At 40.7% G+C, this 17,399-nt stretch overlaps 1 protein-coding gene across 4 annotated transcripts; it reads left to right on the top strand.

Annotated features, from left to right (window-relative positions):
• The first annotated feature begins 998 nt into the window (after nt 1–998).
• Nucleotides 999–15,296, top strand: LOC127004984 (STE20-related kinase adapter protein alpha-like). Of its 4 annotated transcripts, none has more exons than XR_007758185.1 (10): nt 999–1,140; nt 2,091–2,155; nt 4,790–4,973; nt 7,932–8,150; nt 9,249–9,481; nt 10,289–10,460; nt 11,476–11,662; nt 12,621–12,869; nt 13,761–14,247; nt 14,576–15,296. XR_007758185.1 is itself a non-coding variant. In XM_050873387.1 (9 exons), the coding sequence occupies exons 3-9, from the start codon at nt 4,881–4,883 to the stop codon at nt 13,835–13,837; spliced, it is 1,230 nt and encodes a 409-aa protein (XP_050729344.1). In that variant the 5' UTR covers nt 999–1,140; nt 2,091–2,155; nt 4,790–4,880; the 3' UTR covers nt 13,838–15,296. The 4 variants fall into 4 exon arrangements, 2 of the variants coding, with proteins under 2 accessions (XP_050729344.1, XP_050729345.1); XR_007758186.1 differs by having other exon boundaries at nt 13,761–14,531; nt 14,686–15,296; XM_050873387.1 differs by having other exon boundaries at nt 13,761–15,296.
• The last annotated feature ends 2,103 nt before the right edge of the window (nt 15,297–17,399 follow it).

Here is a 17,399-nt window from a genome sequence, read left to right as displayed (position 1 = left end):
TATACCTGACACCTGACTGTGTTACCTGTTCCACCCAATCCCATCCTGCCCACTTCATAATTACTAATATATCTGACACCTGGCTATGTTACCTGTTCCACCCAATCCCATCCTGCCCACTTCATAATTACTAATATATCTGACACCTGGCTATGTTACCTGTTCCACCCTATCCCATCCTGCCCACTTCATAATTACTAATATATCTGACACCTGGCTATGTTACCTGTTCCACCCTATCCCATCCTGCCCACTTCATAATTACTAATATATCTGACACCTGGCTATGTTACCTGTTCCACCCTATCCCATCCTGCCCACTTCATAATTACTAATATACCTGACTTCCCTCATACATCATATACCTTACTTTATTACTGCCCAGCCTTGCCTATCTCCTTGCCAACCCACCCTGCCTTACCCTGCCCTGTCCCATGTAAAATAAGAGTTGATAAAGTCTTAGGTAAAATCAACCCTGATTTCATTGACTAGACACTCAGACAGACGGACAAACTTGTTAAAACTGAAATCCTTCGTTCTCATGAGATATAATATTCCTCTGATTGTATTATTGACATTTTCCGCAAAACCCGTCATAAAACCAGGTGAAAACAATACCAGCTCCCCTCCACGACTAGCAATAGAAACAGCTGACAAGGGGAGGGGAGGGGGTGAGGGGGGAATTTAGGTTTATTTACATTAGATTAATCATTCTTAGAAATACGTTATTCATATTTTACGCAGAACCAATCACTTGAAAATGTAAAAACAATACCATCTTGCCTCCTTAGCTGATAATAGGAACAGCTGACAAGGGGAGGACAGGAAAGGGCTGCCAGAAATTGCTTGAAGTTGCCTGATGTTATTTTTCATGATAGTACGAAAACCAGAGGAAAACAAATCAACTACATGAACTGTAAACTCAGAAAGAGGTAAGAGTAATCCAGAAGCACCAAGCAACCAGACACAGATACGACAATAATGAATAAAACAGTGAAAAACAAGCAGGAGTCGAAAAGCAACCCCGTTAGAAAGGCAGACGCCAGACAGACAGACGAGGCCACAACCTTCTGCTGCCGCCTAAAGGATCCTGAAGGAGGTTATTACATATCCTTCCTTCACCTCCTGCGCCTGTAGCTTGTGAGTGGCGCCTTTATACCTTATTTGTACGCCCTGGAAGACATACTGGTGGTGGTAGGATATATATTAACTGTGTAGGATAGTGTGGTTAGATGTATGCAAGGAGGGCAGGGCATATCCTTAAACATTAGGATTTCGTAGGATTTGTGAGGATTTCCTTGGGTAGTTTTATGTTTATTATACTCGCTGATGGTGGTGGTGATGGGGTGTTAGCTGCTGTGTAAAGAGAGCTATGGGGTGTGGTGGAAGCTGTTAGTCTTTTAGGGGGCTAGAAAAAAAATAGAAAAAAATAGTGCCATATATGGTTGTTGTAGTAGTTGTTTTGTGGTTTATTTTTACCCATTGGTCATATTATTACTAGTAGTGTATTGTAGTGGTGTGGGGTGTATCGTGAACGTGTGATGATGATGGTAAGATGTCTAGGTAAGATAGTAGAGGTTCTGTTGGTCACTGGAGTAGTAATAGTATTGTGGGGGGTGTTTCTAATAAGTATAGCAGGGTAGTAGTAGTTTATGGTTGTTATTGGGGTTATGGTAGTAGTAGTAGTAGTTTATGGTTGTTATTGGAGTTATGGTAGTAGTAGTAGTAGTTTATGGTTGTTATTGGGGTTATGGTAGTAGTAGTAGTAGTTTATGGTTGTTATTGGAGTTATGGTAGTAGTAGTAGTAGTTTATGGTTGTTATTGAAGTTATAGTAATAGTAGTAGTAGTTCTGTGTTGTGATAGTAGTCATGTGGGGGTATGTCATGAACTTGTGATAGTAGAGGTACAGATGGCCAATGGGGCAGTAGTAGTGTGGGGTATGTTTGGCATAGGTACAAGAGGTCACCTTCATACATAATATACCTGACTGGTTTGTTCTTTGACTGCCTACTCCTCTGCATTGTGTACATATTAACTACCTGCTTCACTGTACAAGTCATTCATTTGGTGTTCTGTCCATTTCCACAGAAGAGGAAGAGAGACACAGTAGCAGCAGGACCTGGAGTGAGTGTGGCCCCAGCAGGAGGATGTAGGTGAGTAAGCAGAGGGAGGGAGGGAGGACAGATGAAAGGGAAGGGAAGGGAAGTCTGTATTTCTTTTTCTTTTACAGCAAGTGAGACATACCAAGAACAGTTAAAAAATATGAAGAATAAAATATGTCTGCAATGTGCCAGTCAGACCAGGAACAGTTAATAATAAAAGAATGAGAAATATCTGGAACGGCCCGCTCACCGTTGCCAGACTATCGTACTCAGAGCCGCGTATTTACCGGTTTCTGGCCCATAACTGTTGCCTCTTATGTCTGCTGATTTCCGACCCCAAAACTGCTTTCATCACCCAAACAACTGCCTTCATATATGGTTATCGTTTAAATGAATTATTGGTACTTTCATCACCCAAATAACTGCCTTCATATATGGTTATCGTTTAAATGATTAATTATTGGTACTTTCATCACCCAAATAACTGCCTTCATATATGGTTATTGTTTAAATGATTAATTATTGGTACTTTCATCACCCAAATAACTGCCTTCATATATGGTTATTGTTTAAATGATTAATTATTGGTACTTTCATCACCCAAATAACTGCCTTCATATATGGTTATCGTTTAAATGATTAATTATTGGTACTTTCATCACCCAAATAACTGCCTTCATATATGGTTATCGTTTAAATGATTAATTATTGGTACTTTCATCACCCAAATAACTGCCTTCATAGATGGTTATCGTTTAAATGATTAATTATTGGTACATACGAAGGCAGTTATTTGGGTGATGAAAGCAGTTTTGGGGTCGGAAATCGGCAGACACAAGAGGCAGAGTATGACATTCTGGCAACGTTGGGGGCAATCAGTAGAAAAGAGAACCCGAGAAATATTCCAAAAGATAGCGATCAAAATGAGTTCTGGCGGTGTTGTCTTGAGGCACCAACATTAATATTATTATCATTATTATTATTATTATTATCAGTATAGTTTCTGGTTTTGTTGATATTATGAATGGTGTTATTTAACCCGGTAGCAGCGACGGGCCAAATTTTTGCCATGATATAAACCCCCCAAAATAGATGATGCATAAACTGATCACAAATGCGTTGATATATATTATGAACTGGTTTGTGTGAGTGATGATTTTTTCTCATTTTTCTCGTTTAGAGGGGCCTTTAAGAAACATGATCCCCGCTGCTACTGGGTTAATTAAAAATGTCTCCGTACTGTGCAGCCTGTCTTGATAGGTTAGAATGGAGGACTAATCTCTTATGATGCAGGAGCTATATCACAACTATAGTGTATCCTCCCAACTTTACCTTACCCATTCTTTATTTCATGTCCACCAGCATATTCAGCGTTAGGGTGTGGGCATGTATGTGAAAAATACTTGAGTCTCACAGGAGCAGTTGCTGGCATTAGTATAATAAAACCATGAAGGGGTATTATAAAAGGCTAAGGGGTTCAGTTGCATCCATACTGTATACCTTTTTTTTTGTACTATTTACCTGTTTATTATTTTATTATGTACTAGGCCTATATAGGTAATTGCCGAGAGGAGGTAGTCAATGTTTTGTGAGCTCGGTCCATCTGCCTCCTAGTCAGTGAGGTGGGTAGGTGTAGGTGCAGGCAGCTGTAGTGTGTCTTGTGCTTGTAATTACAGAGTCGTTAGCATAGTCCACCAACCCTTATGGCCTGCCGAGTGCTTATCCAACCCTGACCCTAACTAGGTTTTACTTTAAGATGTCTGTCTTGTGAGTAGAATAGCTTGATAGTCCCTCCCTCTCCCTGCTATAAGAAACCCTCAACCCCAACTAGGTTTTGTTACTTTGAATTGTTTGTCTTGTGAATAGAATACCTTGATAGTGTCCCCCCACCACACCTCCACAAAATTAAATGAGTTCTATCCCTGTATTTCTCCACCCCAACCAGTTAGACTATTGTTACTCTTAAATGCTTGTTTGAAGTGCATACTCAGTTTCTTTTGTCTCATATTTAAAGTAGTCTAGCTATGCCATTGCCAGTAATATTGGAAGAAAGTGAATCAGGGGAGCTCTGTCAGAGGTTTTGTTATAAAGGTTCATAGTTATTATAGTGTTGTTGGGGCAGGTTGTAGAGCAAGTCACTATACTAAAGAATGTCACTGTATACTTTGTTAGATGTCTAGAGTCCAGTGGTGACCTGCATAGCATTCCAGGATTACACCATTCCAAAGAGTTACCTTTTATTCCATTTTGCTACATCAGGAGAGGTAGAGGCATAGATAAATAGACAGTTAGACATTTTATTGAATACAGATCAACTATTCCATCACACAAGTCAAACTACAATGAAATAACTTCACAATGATGGTTCTATTGATGCAAAGAAACTTGTAATCGAGGAATAAATTTTCTCCTTTCATACAATGGTGATTCTTAGAGCAAAATGATGTGAGAAGATTCATACAAATACTTGGCTAATTTTAATCTTACTAGTGTGTGTGAATTGTGCATATAACAAGCCATGCATTCTTAGTTGAATGTTGAGGAATTTTAGTCTGTGAGAAGTATATTTTTGTGGTAAACTAGTGCATATTAGTCTAGATGATTAACGTGTATTGGCACTAGGAGTAGGACAAGTAATGCATCTGTGGTCTGGTCATTACATAGCCACTGTTGTCTCTGTGGCAGGCACGGGAGGTCTTAGTAGAGAGAGAGACAAACAGACCCACACGCCCGTCCGTCCTGTGTGTGTGTGTACAGTCAGTGTGTGTACGCCTCCATGTCCTGCCTTGATTGTCCGTGTGTGTGTTCCCGCCCTGATGTGCGCGTGGATGTCCGTCTCGGTCACTCTGAGATGGTCTACCAGCCCCTCGTAAGCGCCCTCCACCACCACCACCACCACAACAACAAGCACCACCACCACCACCACCACTACAACCACCACAGTCACCACCATCCCCTTTAGTGCCTTGGTCTTGTCCCCTTCCTGTTGTTGTTGCCATTTGTCTGAAGTTATTAATTTATTTATTTTCTATAGTTTCTACAGTAAAGGAGGCAGTTCAAGGGCATGATAAGAGAAGAAACAAAGTAAAAGCTTGGTGGTTTGTCTTCTTTTCTAGATAATATTACAAACTATAAAGTCCACATGCATCCTTTGTTGTATAATCACACTCTGTACTGCCTGGGGGTTGGGATGGCATGCTCCTCCCTTCTCCTTTGTTGTTTACTTGCGACAATAAACTATCAATCAATCAATCAGTAACCTCATGGTATTAAGGATGATGCAAGAAGAGATTAAAGCCTCTAAAAGTCACCCACAAGATCAATGACCATAAAGTACTAATCTCATTGATGGTGAAATGAGGGTGATTAAGTAATGAAAAGTTTGGAATTCAAGTAGACCCAAAGATGAATGACCACTGCTACCCTGCGAAGAGGAGGAGGAGGAGGAGGGGAAGGGAGGGACTAGGGGCATGCGGACAGATTGTAAGCATTGACAGTATAACACATCAGCACAGCCAATCTCACACCACCCTTACTTGGCAACTTATCATTATACTGGTGATAGTGGTGATGGTGGTGCTTGTGTGTGTGTGTGTGTGTGTGTGTGTGTCTCCAGCATGACGCAGCCGTGTGTAGTGGTGTTGTTGTTTTAGGCACTCCATCGCTTCTGTAGCTCCTCGTAGATATCGTCTTGGGTGTGTTTCAGCAGCTTGGCGTTTCAGAAGGTGACTCCTAACCTGTCATTGCAAGGGTGGAGCCTCACACTCTACTCTTTTGTTTGTAGGGTTGGTTTGCTGATTTATATAACCTTCATGAATAAATTGCTTAAATCACTTTTTGGCAATTTCTAGATTTTTTGCTTAATCAGTTTATTATGTGATGCAGATTTTAGTATAGTTGCCTTTGTTGTTCCAGGATGTCAGTGTTACTAAATTGTCTTATCTTCCTTTATTACAAGACTACTTAGAATATGAGTTTTTTTTTATTTCCTGAAAAGTAAAAAAAAATGACTTACGTAGTTTGTATACGAAGGTGACAATATGCATCATTCCATTAAATAAGAAGGAAAAAAACTTAAAAATTTGAGCCAAGGTGTAGAATTCTCATTTTTCCCTTGGTGTAAGTACAAATCAGCAAGCTTCCCCTCTCTGTAGGACCAAGTAGAGCAATGTGTGACTTGTGGTTTAGCTTGGCGGAAACTTTGAAGACATTGCCGGCTTTGTTATCCCTGCTGCTGGTGGTGCTGTTGCTGCTGCTGTAGTTGTTTGGTTGTAGTTGACCCTGTTTGCCCTTCGCTCCTTTGTTCACTGGCTGTTGACGATGAGACTTGTTTGCATTTTGTTTTGTTGTACCTGAAGTGTTATGTTTAGTTATACGTGTTGCTGAGTATATAGTTTTGTGTGTGACGTTTTTTCATATATCTGCATTACTTATCTTAATAGTACCTTGTGATGTGATTGACCACTGCACATTTTAGTACTATTATTATTTGTTCCTTTCAGTCTGTTTTTTTGTTCTGTTCCTTCCTTTTGCCGAGTTGTTCCATTCCTTTTCATTCTGTTTTGCTTCCTTCCATTCGCTTAGTCTTGTTCCATTCCTTTTTATTCTGTTTTGTTTCCTTCCTTCCATTCCTTTAGTCTTGTTCCATTCCTTTTATTCTGTTTTACTTCCTTCCTTCCATTCCCTAAGTCTTGTTCCATTCCTTTTATTCTGTTTTGCTTCCTTCCTTCCATTCGCTTAGTCTTGTTCCATTCCTTTTATTCTGTTTTGCTTCCTTCCTTCCATTCCTTAAGTCTTGTTCCATTCCTTTTATTCTGTTTTGCTTCCTTCCTTCCATTCCCTAAGTCTTGTTCCATTCCTTTTATTCTGTTTTGCTTCCTTCCTTCCATTCCCTAAGTCTTGTTCCATTCCTTTTATTCTGTTTTGCTTCCTTCCTTCCATTCCCTAAGTCTTGTTCCATTCCTTTTATTTTGTCTTGTTTCCTTCCTTCCATTCTTTTTGTGTTTTTTTTCCATTCCTTTCATTGTTTTTGTGTTTGTGCCCTTTTTGTACCCTGTTTCTCATGGCACTTTTTATGCATTTTTCCATATCAAACTATTTTTCCTCCTCAGGTTTTGAGGGAATTTACTGACCTGTCCGTGGCTGTTTTCATTCACAGCTAAAGAAATGCTCACGTTTCTTTAGAGGGAGAGCCTGAAGGAGTTTTTTTGTGGCTGTTTTTATTCACAGCTAAAAAAATGCTCACTTTTTTAGAGAGAGAGCCTGAAGGAGTTTTTTTGTGGCTGTTTTTATTCACAGCTAAAAAAATGCTCACTTTTTTTATAGAGAAAGTGCCTGAAGGAGTTTTTTTGTGGCTGTTTTTATTCACAGCTAAAAAAATGCTCACTTTTTTAGAGAGAGAGCCTGAAGGAGTTTTTTTGTGGCTATTTTTATTCACAGCTAAAAAAATACTCACTTTTTTATAGAGAAAGGACCTGAAGGAGTTTTTTTGTGGCTGTTTTTATTCACAGCTAAAGAAATGCTCACTTTTTTATAGAGAAAGTGCCTGAAGGAGTTTTTTTGTGTGCTTTTTCAAGTAACACAAGGTTTCCTCATTAAGACTTTTTTATATTTCATCATTTCTCTTGGGTTGGACGACAGTTCCCTGGATTGATACATTCTCTGACTGATCTCTTGCATGTGCTTTGAGTAAATATATTCATCTTTATCACTCTATTTTATCACAGTCAATAACAGTAAAGATGATTCTCCTTTTCATTCAAATCTTCAAATACTTATCAATCCTCCTCCTCCTCCGGCCATTCACAGTCATCTCGCTCCCCCTCAGAGTCGCATCAAGTCGGAGAGCTTCGCCCTTGAGCTGCGTTCCCCCAGCATGGTGTCCTTCGAGTCCAGCAGCGACAGTTATGAGGTGTGGAGTCCCCTGGGGTCCGTGTGTGGGGGCCGCGGCACTGTCTGGCTGGCGCGGCACAAGCCCACCAACGCGCAGGTCGCCCTCAAGATATACGAGCTGGACAAGTGTGAGGATGAGTTTGAGCTGATACAGGTAAGGAAGGAGCAAGTGGGACAGGTATGGGATGAGTTTGATGTCATGCGTATTTTTTATTTATTTATTTTTAAGATTGATGAGCTGGGCAGGTGTAGCTAGTTCTGTGGGGATCACGTTTCTTAAAGGCCCCTCTGAGCTAGAAAAATGAGAATAAATCATCACTCACGCAAACCATTTCATAATATATATCAACGCATTTGTGATCAGTTTATGCATCATCTATTTTGGGGTTTATATCATGGCGAAAATTTGGCCCGTCGCTGGTACACGGTAAAGCCACAAATTTGGCCCGTCACTGCTACCGGGTTAAGGTGGGGAAGAGGGATTAGGAAAGGTGTGGGATGAATTCAAGGTCAGGAAGGTCAAGAAGGATAACTTTAGATTTGTGTATTGTACGATGCTCTAAACTATTTCTTCCAGTCTGTTTTTTGCTCTGTTCCTTCCATTCGCTGAGTCTTGTTCCATTCCTTTTATTCTGTTTTGTTTCCTTCCTTCCACTCCCTAAGTCTTGTTCCATTCCTTCCATGTCTTGTTTCCTTCCTTCCATTCCATTTTTTTGCTCCATTTCTTTCATTCTGTCTGTTTATTTCCATTCTTTCCATTTTTCTGTCTTCTTCCCTTCCTTCCATTCTGTTTATTTTGCTCCATTCCTTTCATTCTGTCTCTGTTTCCATTCTTTCCATTTTCTGTCTTGTTCCCTTTCTTCCATTCTGTTTTTGTTTTGTTTCCTTCCTTCCATTCCATTTTTTTGCTCCATTTCTTTCATTCTTTCTGTTTATTTCCATTCTTTCCATTTTTCTGTCTTCTTTCCTTCCTTCCATTCTGTTTTTTTTGCTCCATTCCTTCCAGTCCATCACAATATTTTACCCTCCCAACACTTCTCTCTCCTCCACCAATACTTCTCTCCACTTCTCTCCTCCACGAACCCTTCTTTCTCTCTCCACCACTTACACTACTCTCTCCTCACTAACCCTCACACTTCTTTTTCTACCACCAACAATTCTCTCTCCTCTATACATCCATCACTCTCCACCACCACCTACTCTTCCCTCCACTTCTCTCCTCCACCAACCGTTCTCTCTCTCTCCTCCGCAGCACGAGATCCGCACGGTAAGACAGCTGAGGCACCGCAATGTTATCCACTACCTCGCCTCGTTCACGGTGACGCAGCAGCTGTGGGTGGTGATGCCCCTGCTTGGCTACACCTCCGCCTCGCGCCTGGTGGCCACGCACTTCACCGACGGCCTGCCCGAGCCTGCCCTGGCGCTGGTGATGAAGGAGGTGCTGCTTGGACTCTCGTATCTTCACTGTAAAAGAATTATTCATAGGTTGGTGTCTGTTTTGTTTATTCGTTTTTTTTTCTTTGTTTTTTCTTCGTTTCTTTCTTGCCTTTGTCCTTCCTGAGTATTTTTTCTTTCTTTTTTTTTCTTTGTTTTCTTCTTGCTTCTTCGTTTCTCCCTTTTTTATTTCTTTTTATTTCTTTGTTTCCTTCTTTTCTGTTTTTTCTTTGTTTCTGTTTCTCCTGTTTTCTTTCCTTCCAGTTTATTTTTTCTTTCTTTTTCTGTCTTGCTTTGTTTCCCTCTTGTTTCCCTCCTTCCTGAGTATATATTTTTCTTTCTTTTTCTTTGTTTCCTTTTTTCTTCTTTTCTGGATTTTTTCCCTTTTTTGTTTCCCTCTTTCTTCCTCCTTTCCTGCATACATTTTTTTTCTTTTTTCCATCTCTGTTTCTCTCCTGTTTCCTTCTTTCATGTGTATTTATTTCATTCATTTTCCTTCCTTTCTTTGTTTCCCTTTTCCTTACTTCCTCCTCCCCATTCTGAGTATTTTTTTAATCTTCATCTTTCTTCCTTCCTTATTAGAGTTGCTATGATAATGCTGAAGATAAACAGTAATTAGTGACCATTTAGATTGTGATGAGAAAGAGTTATGTCTGCCACCACCACCACCTCCCTCACCATAAAAAAACACCACCACCATTACCATACCACCATTCACCACCACTATAAAAAAAAACATTCACCACCACCACCACCACCATAAAAAACACCATTCACCACTTCCCTCACCATAAAAAAACACCACCACCATTACCATTCACCACCACCACCACCACCACTCCTCCCATCGTCATCCAGGGCCGTGCGGGGGAGCCACATCCTCATCGACAACAACGGGCGCGTGGTGCTGAGCGGTCTGCGGCACAGCACCCCCATCAGCGACACCACCCGCTACAAGAAGACCGTCCATTGCTACCCCCTGCAGGCGCGATTCAACCTCAACTGGACCAGCCCCGAACTACTGGCGCAGGTACTCCCTTTGTTTTTTTTGTATGAGGGAAGTTTATTTACTCACTGATTAACTATTAGATATTATTTCTCAACTGGGCACATGTCAGCGTTCCCAGATTGTCGTACTCAGCCTCTTATGTTTGCCGATTTCCAACCCCAAAACTGTTAGATATTATTTCTCAACTGGGCACATGTCAGCGTTCCCAGATTGTCGTACTCAGCCTCTTATGTTTGCCGATTTCCAACCCCAAAACTGTTAGATATTATTTCCCAACTGGGCACATGTCAGCGTTCCCAGATTGTCGTACTCAGCCTCTTATGTTTGCCGATTTCCAACCCCAAAACTGTTAGATATTATTTCTCAACTGGGCTCATGTCAGCGTTCCCAGATTGTCGTACTCAGCCTCGTATGTTTGCTGATTTCCAACCCCAAAACTGTTAGATATTATTTCTCAACTGGGCTCATGTCAGCGTTGCCAGATTGTCATACTCAGCCTCTTATGTTTGCCGATTTCCAACCCCAAAACTGCCTCCTCGACCCAAATAACTGCCTTCAAATATAGTTATTGTTAAAATGGTTAATTATTAGTGTTTCTTGGCAACAGTTATGGGCCAGAAGCCGTTAAATATGCGGCTCTGCGTACGATATTCTGGCAACCGTGGCACATGTATTTATTTTTGTGGTTTATTGATTGTTGTTTTTTATTTTACCTCAACTGGAAAGTCCTGATTTGCTGGTACAGAGACCTTATTTATGATGGATTTTTGTGTGTGTGTATGTGTGTTTATTTATGTATTTATTTACTGGTTGATTGGTCGGTAGGTGTTTGGAATGGTTCTGTTATCCTCTTTTCGGTAGGCGGATGACTTTTTTTTTTCACTTTTTCCTCATCCCCTCATCCATCATCGCCATATGACCACAGCAATTCCGGCACCATGACTGGATACTACAATCATTCCATCAAACTGTCAATCCATCGGTCAGTTAATCAGTCAACCAATCAGTCATCCCCTCTCTCTCTCCCTCTGGCCAGGACCTACACGGGTATAGCGAGAACAGCGACGTGTACAGTGTTGGCATCACTGTGTGCGAGCTGGGCAATGGTGAGGTGCCTTACCGTGACATTCCCTCCACACTCATGCTGCTGGAGAAACTGGAGGACCGCGTGCCATACCTCTTCGATGCCTCAAACTGTGCGCAGCTGGCGGAGAATGGCCAGGGTAGGTTGGGTTGTGCTGGGGCGGAGGGGGAGGGGGAGGAGGTGTCGACTTGGTTGGTTGTGTGTTGTGTTGTGTTGTGGGAGGAGGTCTTTGTCTGTTTCCCATGTTGTGTGTGTGTGTTGGGGAAGGTGTTTTCTGTTTTGCTTTGTGGTTGTGTTGCTTTTGTGGTGTGTTGTGTTACTTAGTTGTGTTTCCGGGCAGTCAGTGGAAGGAAGGAAAGAAAGAAAGATAAATGGATGGATACAAAGGAAGGAGGGAAGGAGAGATGGATGGTCAGAAAGAGGGAAGGAGAGAAGAATGAATGAATGAATACAAGGAAGGACAAATAGAAGAGATGGATGGATAAAGGAAAGAAGGAAGGAAAGAAGGATGAATGATCTGTTACAAAGAAGGAAGGAAAGTAGAATGGATGGATAGAAAGAAAGGAAGGAAAGAGAAATGGAAACAAAGAGGGTAGGAAAGAAGAATGAGTGAATGAATACAAAGAAGGAAGGAAGAAGGAATACAAAGAAGGAGGTAAAGGAGGAAGGACAAATACAAAGAAGGAAGGAAGAATCAATGCAAAGGAGGTAAAGGAGGAAGGATAAATGTAAAGAAAGAAGGAAATAAAGGAGGAAGGATAAATGTAAAGAAAGAAGGAAATAAAGGAGGAAGGATAAATGTAAAGAAAGAAGGAAGAATCAATGCAAAGAAGGAAGTAAAGGAGGAAGGACGAATGCAAAGAAAGAAAGAAAGAAAGAAAGAAAGAAGGGTTTGGGGGGAGAGGCTGTAGGGTTCATCTCAAGGGTGATATAAATACTTCCTCCAACAATTAATGAATACAAAGAAGGAAGTAAGGAGGGGAGGATGAATGCAGAGAAGGAAGGAAAGAAAGAAGGGCTGAGTAAGGGAAGAGGCTATAGTGCTTATCTCAAACATATCACAAACACCTTTAGCAACACTATTTCCACCCTCACAGGCATGACCACAGACTCAGGTGTCGGGGGCAGCGTCGGCGGCAACCTGACGAGCCTGGCTATCACGCAGCGGCTCTTCACCCAGGCGGCGCACGACTTCGTCTCCCGCTCCCTGGCGCGCTACCCGGAGGAGCGACCCTCGGCGGATGACCTGCTCAACCACCCCTTCATCCGCCAGACCAGGAAGTTCAACCACACGCTCCCACAGTACCTACATCCGGTGGTCCCCCTCAACCAGCAGACTGAGATTGGTGAGTAGAGGAAAAGATGGATGAAAGGTTATTTTTCTCTCTATCTCTCACTCTCTTTGATTCATGAAGTTGTTGTGTTCTCTTTTTCTTTTTATTTTTTTATTTATTTATTTTTTTTTTTACCTCAATCAGCACTTTATTCAGTATATATTGGTTAAGTTTCCATAAAAAATAAATATGTAGACGTAAAAATTAAATAGACGAGGGATGACTTCTTTATTTTTTCTTTCTTTTTTCCTCTTATTATTTCTTTTGTCCCATTAATGATTTTGTTTCCTCTTTCTCATTTTTCATCATCACATATTTTTCTCGTTCTCATTCATCAGGGTTGCTTCTCTTCTCTCCCCTTATATTTCTTTCTCATTCATTTCGCCTTGGTTAATTCATCCTTGTCATTCATATTCCGTCACTCAAAACTCACTCAATGTTACTCCATTATCCTGACTAACCTTTACTTTTCCTTTTTATCTTTCGTCATGACATTTTTTTTCTCTCATTCATCAGGGTGGCTTCTCTTTTCTCCTTCTATATTTATTTCTCATTCATCATGGTTTGGGTTAATTCTTTCCTTTCATTCATTTTCTGTCACTCAAAACTATCCTCGACGTCACTCCATTATACTGACTATGGACATCTTTTTTGTTTTTTTGTCCAATTTGCCAGTTTTTTTCTCTTTTTTTCTTTTGTCATGTAAGTTATGATTTTATTTCCTCTATCATCTTTCATCACGATATATTTTTCTCCTTCATCAGGGTTGCTTCTCTTCTCTCATTCATCATGGCTTGGGTTAATTCTTTCCTTTCATTTATTTTTCTTACCTCAAAATTTTCTCCTCGCTGTCACTTCATTATACCGACTAACCTTTACTTTTCCTTTCGTCTCCCTTCCCAGGTGAGGCCATACCTGACCTGCTGGAAAGGACCCTGGAGGAGACGACCCTAAACGACGAGGTGGCATGGGACTTCTAACACACAAACACACAAACACATAAGCAACCGGAACAAGGAGAACAGAAGTGATGCCTGGCGGAGCTCAAACTATCCACTGTTTACTATGGCTGTGGCTGTGTGTGGGGTGGGTGTGGGTGAGGCTGTGTACCCCTCTCCCTCCCTTCCTCCATCCCTTACCCATCCTCTCCTGCCTCCTGACCCCTTCTAGTAAGTCTCGGTCCAAGTCTGGTAGTTGGTGACGGAGGTAGTTAGTTGGGCGTTAGCGTTGCCGGGCGGTAGAAGTTGTTGGGTTATTGCGATTGTTTCCGTAAGATAGATTTTGTTTTTGTTGTGTGTTGGAAAGGCTGTGATGGGATGGCTGATGATGGAGGGGGAGAGAGAGAAGGGAGGGAAAAGGAGTAAAGGAAGGAAGGGATGGAGAGGACTAGGTAGGCAGAGAAAAGAGAAGAAATTGGAGAAAAGAGAAAGGAGAGAGCCCAAGAATTTTCGAGATATGAAGTGGAACAAGGGGAGAAAAGAGGGAAGGAAGAGAAGTAGATAGAGATAGAGATAGAGACAGAGACAGAGGAGGGAATAGGAGTGAAGGAAGGGAGGAAGAAAGAAAGAGAAGAAATATGGAAGAAAAAGAAACTAGAGAGCCCAAGAGTTTTCGAGATATGAAGTGAAACAGGGGGAGAAAAGAGGGAAGGAAGGAAGGAAGGAAGAGAAGTAGGTAGAGACAGAGACAGAGAGAGGAGGGAACAGGAGTGAAGGAAGGGAGGAAGAGAAAAGAGAAGAAATATGGAGAAAAAAGAAAGGAGAGAGCCCAAGAGTTTTCGGGATATGAAGTGAAACAGGGTGAGAAAAGAGGGAAGGAAGAGAAATAGGTACAGATGATGCTATGGAGGGAAAAAAAAGGAAGTAAAGAACATGATAATTTCTGAGCAATAAAGTGGAACAGGAATTACAAGGAATGAAGGATAAAAAAAGGAAGATAGGAAGGAAGATAAAAAGAGCGAAGAAGGGAAGGACAAAAGAGAAAGATAGAAGAGAAGAAAGGATAAGGATAAAAGGAAGAATAAAATAGAAGAGTGGAACAGGAATAGCAAGGAATGAATGATAAAAGAAGGAAGATAGAAGAGCGAAGAAGGGAAGAAAGGACAAAAGAGAAAGATAGAAGAGAAGAAAGAATAAAAAAGAAGAAAAAGGAAAGGAAGAAAACTGAACAGGGATGAGGATTGCCTAGTCATGTCACAAAGTAGGTCATGTCAGGTCACCCACACAAACACGGAGGTCAAAAAAATCATTCCTGGAGGGTGTTCTCAGGGGGGGGTCAGGGGCCATGCACGGAGGGTCAGGTCAGGTCAGGTCAGGGTCTCACTACAGAATGAAGTCGCTGGAGAGGAAAAGGGTGACAAAAATGATATGCTAATGATTAAGTAAGATTTCTTGTGTACAAACTTGTAAGTGATGAAGAATATATTGTAAATGAAGATGATTGATTTTTTTTTGTATCATTGTTCTTGTTGTTGTTAGTATCATTGTTCTTCATGTTCTTGTTTTTCTTGTTCTTGTTCTTGATAGTATCATTGTTCTTGTTGTTCTTGTTAATATCATTGTTCTTCTTGTTCTTGTTGTTCTTGTTAGTATCATTGTTCTTCTTGTTCTTGTTTTTCTTGTTCTTGTTAATATCATTGTTCTTATTCTTGTTTTTCTTGTTGTTATTGTTCTTGTTAGTATCATTGTTCTTTTTGTTCTTGTTTTTCTTTTTGTTCTTGTTAATATCATTGTTCTTCTTGTTTTTCTTGTTTTTTATTGTTCTTGTTAATATCATTGTTCTTCTTGTTCTTGTTTTTCTTGTTATTCTTGTTCTTGTTAGTATCATTGTTCTTCTTGTTCTTGTTTTTCTTGTTATTCTTGTTCTTGTTAGTATCATTGCTCTTCTTGTTCTTGTTTTTCTTGTTATTCTTGTTCTTGTTAGTATCATTGTTCTTGTTTTTCTTGTTGTTCTTGTTCTTGTTAGTATCATTGTTCTTCTTGTTCTTGTTCTTCTTGTTCTTATTATTATTGTCCTCTATTTCTTCACACACTTCTTTCTACTCACTTTTCTTCTTTATTTTATTTTATTTTTATTTTTTTCACAACTAATCACAATATTTTTTCTCTCCATACATTTCTTTTTCACCCAATTTTTTTCTATACATTTTTTTATACATTTCTTGATCCCCACTTTATTTATTTATTTATTTTATTTTGTCCCCAGTCTGCTAACTATATACATCAACCTCTTTTTTCTCTTTCTCCATTTATTATTATTTTTTTTTTGTCAGAATATTATGACGTGTTTTCCCGTGTGCTGAATATTCTTGCTCCTTCCACTAATTATAAATGTGAGGGAAGCAGGAGGCGTGGGAGGAGGAGGAAGGGGAGGAGGAAGAGGAAGAGGAGTTGGGGAAGCGTGAGGCAAGGGAGGAGGAGGGAGGGAGGGAAAATTAATGCAAGTGGTGAAAATAAAAATAAAAAAGTGTTGGAAGGTTTGAAAGGAGGAAGAGATGGAGGAGGAGGAGGAGGAGGAGGAGGAGAAGGGAAAACGTAAGAGGTGAAAAGAAAGCTAAGGAGGGCTGGAGAGAAGAGGAGGAGGGTGTGGGTGTGAAATTCAAAAATACTAGACAGGAAAAAGAGGAGGAGGAGAAAGACAGGAATCATATAACGATGGAGATAAAAAGAGATAGAAGGAGGAGGAGGAAGAATTACAGAGAAAGAGAAATACGAAAGGCGTGTGAATGGAGGAAGTAAAACTAATATAATATTGTAATTCAAGTCCAGCAGAGCAGGTCTATGACACTGACCACGACGTTAACTACAATAATGAGCTCGTTCTAGAAGAGCAGGTCTATGACACTGACCACGACGTTAACTACAATAATGAGCTTGTTCTAGAAGAGCAAGTCTATGACACTGACCACGACGTTAACTACAATAATGAGCTTGTTCTAGAAGAGCAAGTCTATGACACTGACCACGATATGCTATATTGAGCTCGTTCTTGTTGAAGAACTCCCCTTTCGTCGGCCTCCCCATCCTGCACAGGACGGTGCAGACTCAGGAAGCGGCGCCGAGGGTGAAAGAACAGCAAAGGTTAGCGCTGGAACACGAAAACAGCAGCTGATGATGATGTAAAATGGAATGGTCTAGGAGGAAAAATAAAAGTTGGAAAGGTATGGGATTACAGAGGAGAAGGAGGAGGAGAGATGTAGGAGGATGACAGGAGGACAAACAACCAGGAGGAGGAGGAGGAGGAGGAAATGAAGAGAACAACCCATAGGCAAATGATGATGGTGACGATGATTTAGGAAGAAGAGGAGGAGAGGCGGTTGACGCTAGAGATATATATGAGTAGGAGGAGGAAAGGAGGGCAAACAACAGGAGGAGGAGGGGGAGGAGAAGATGATGTAGAGAAAAAGTGAAGTGGTCTAGGAAAGAAGGAGAGAGAGAAAAAAGAAAAAAGAAGAGGAGGAGGAGATGAAGTTGAGAAAAAGTGAAGATGTTAAGCTAATTGGGCGATAGTTTGAAGCAACTGACCTGTCCCCCTTTTTGAAAA

The sequence above is a fragment of the Eriocheir sinensis genome, chromosome 29 (genome assembly GCF_024679095.1).
Source record: "Eriocheir sinensis breed Jianghai 21 chromosome 29, ASM2467909v1, whole genome shotgun sequence".
Classification (NCBI taxonomy): Eukaryota; Metazoa; Arthropoda; class Malacostraca; order Decapoda; family Varunidae; genus Eriocheir; species Eriocheir sinensis.
Note: the sequence above shows the minus strand (reverse complement) of the source record. Positions and strands in the feature narration are given on the sequence as shown.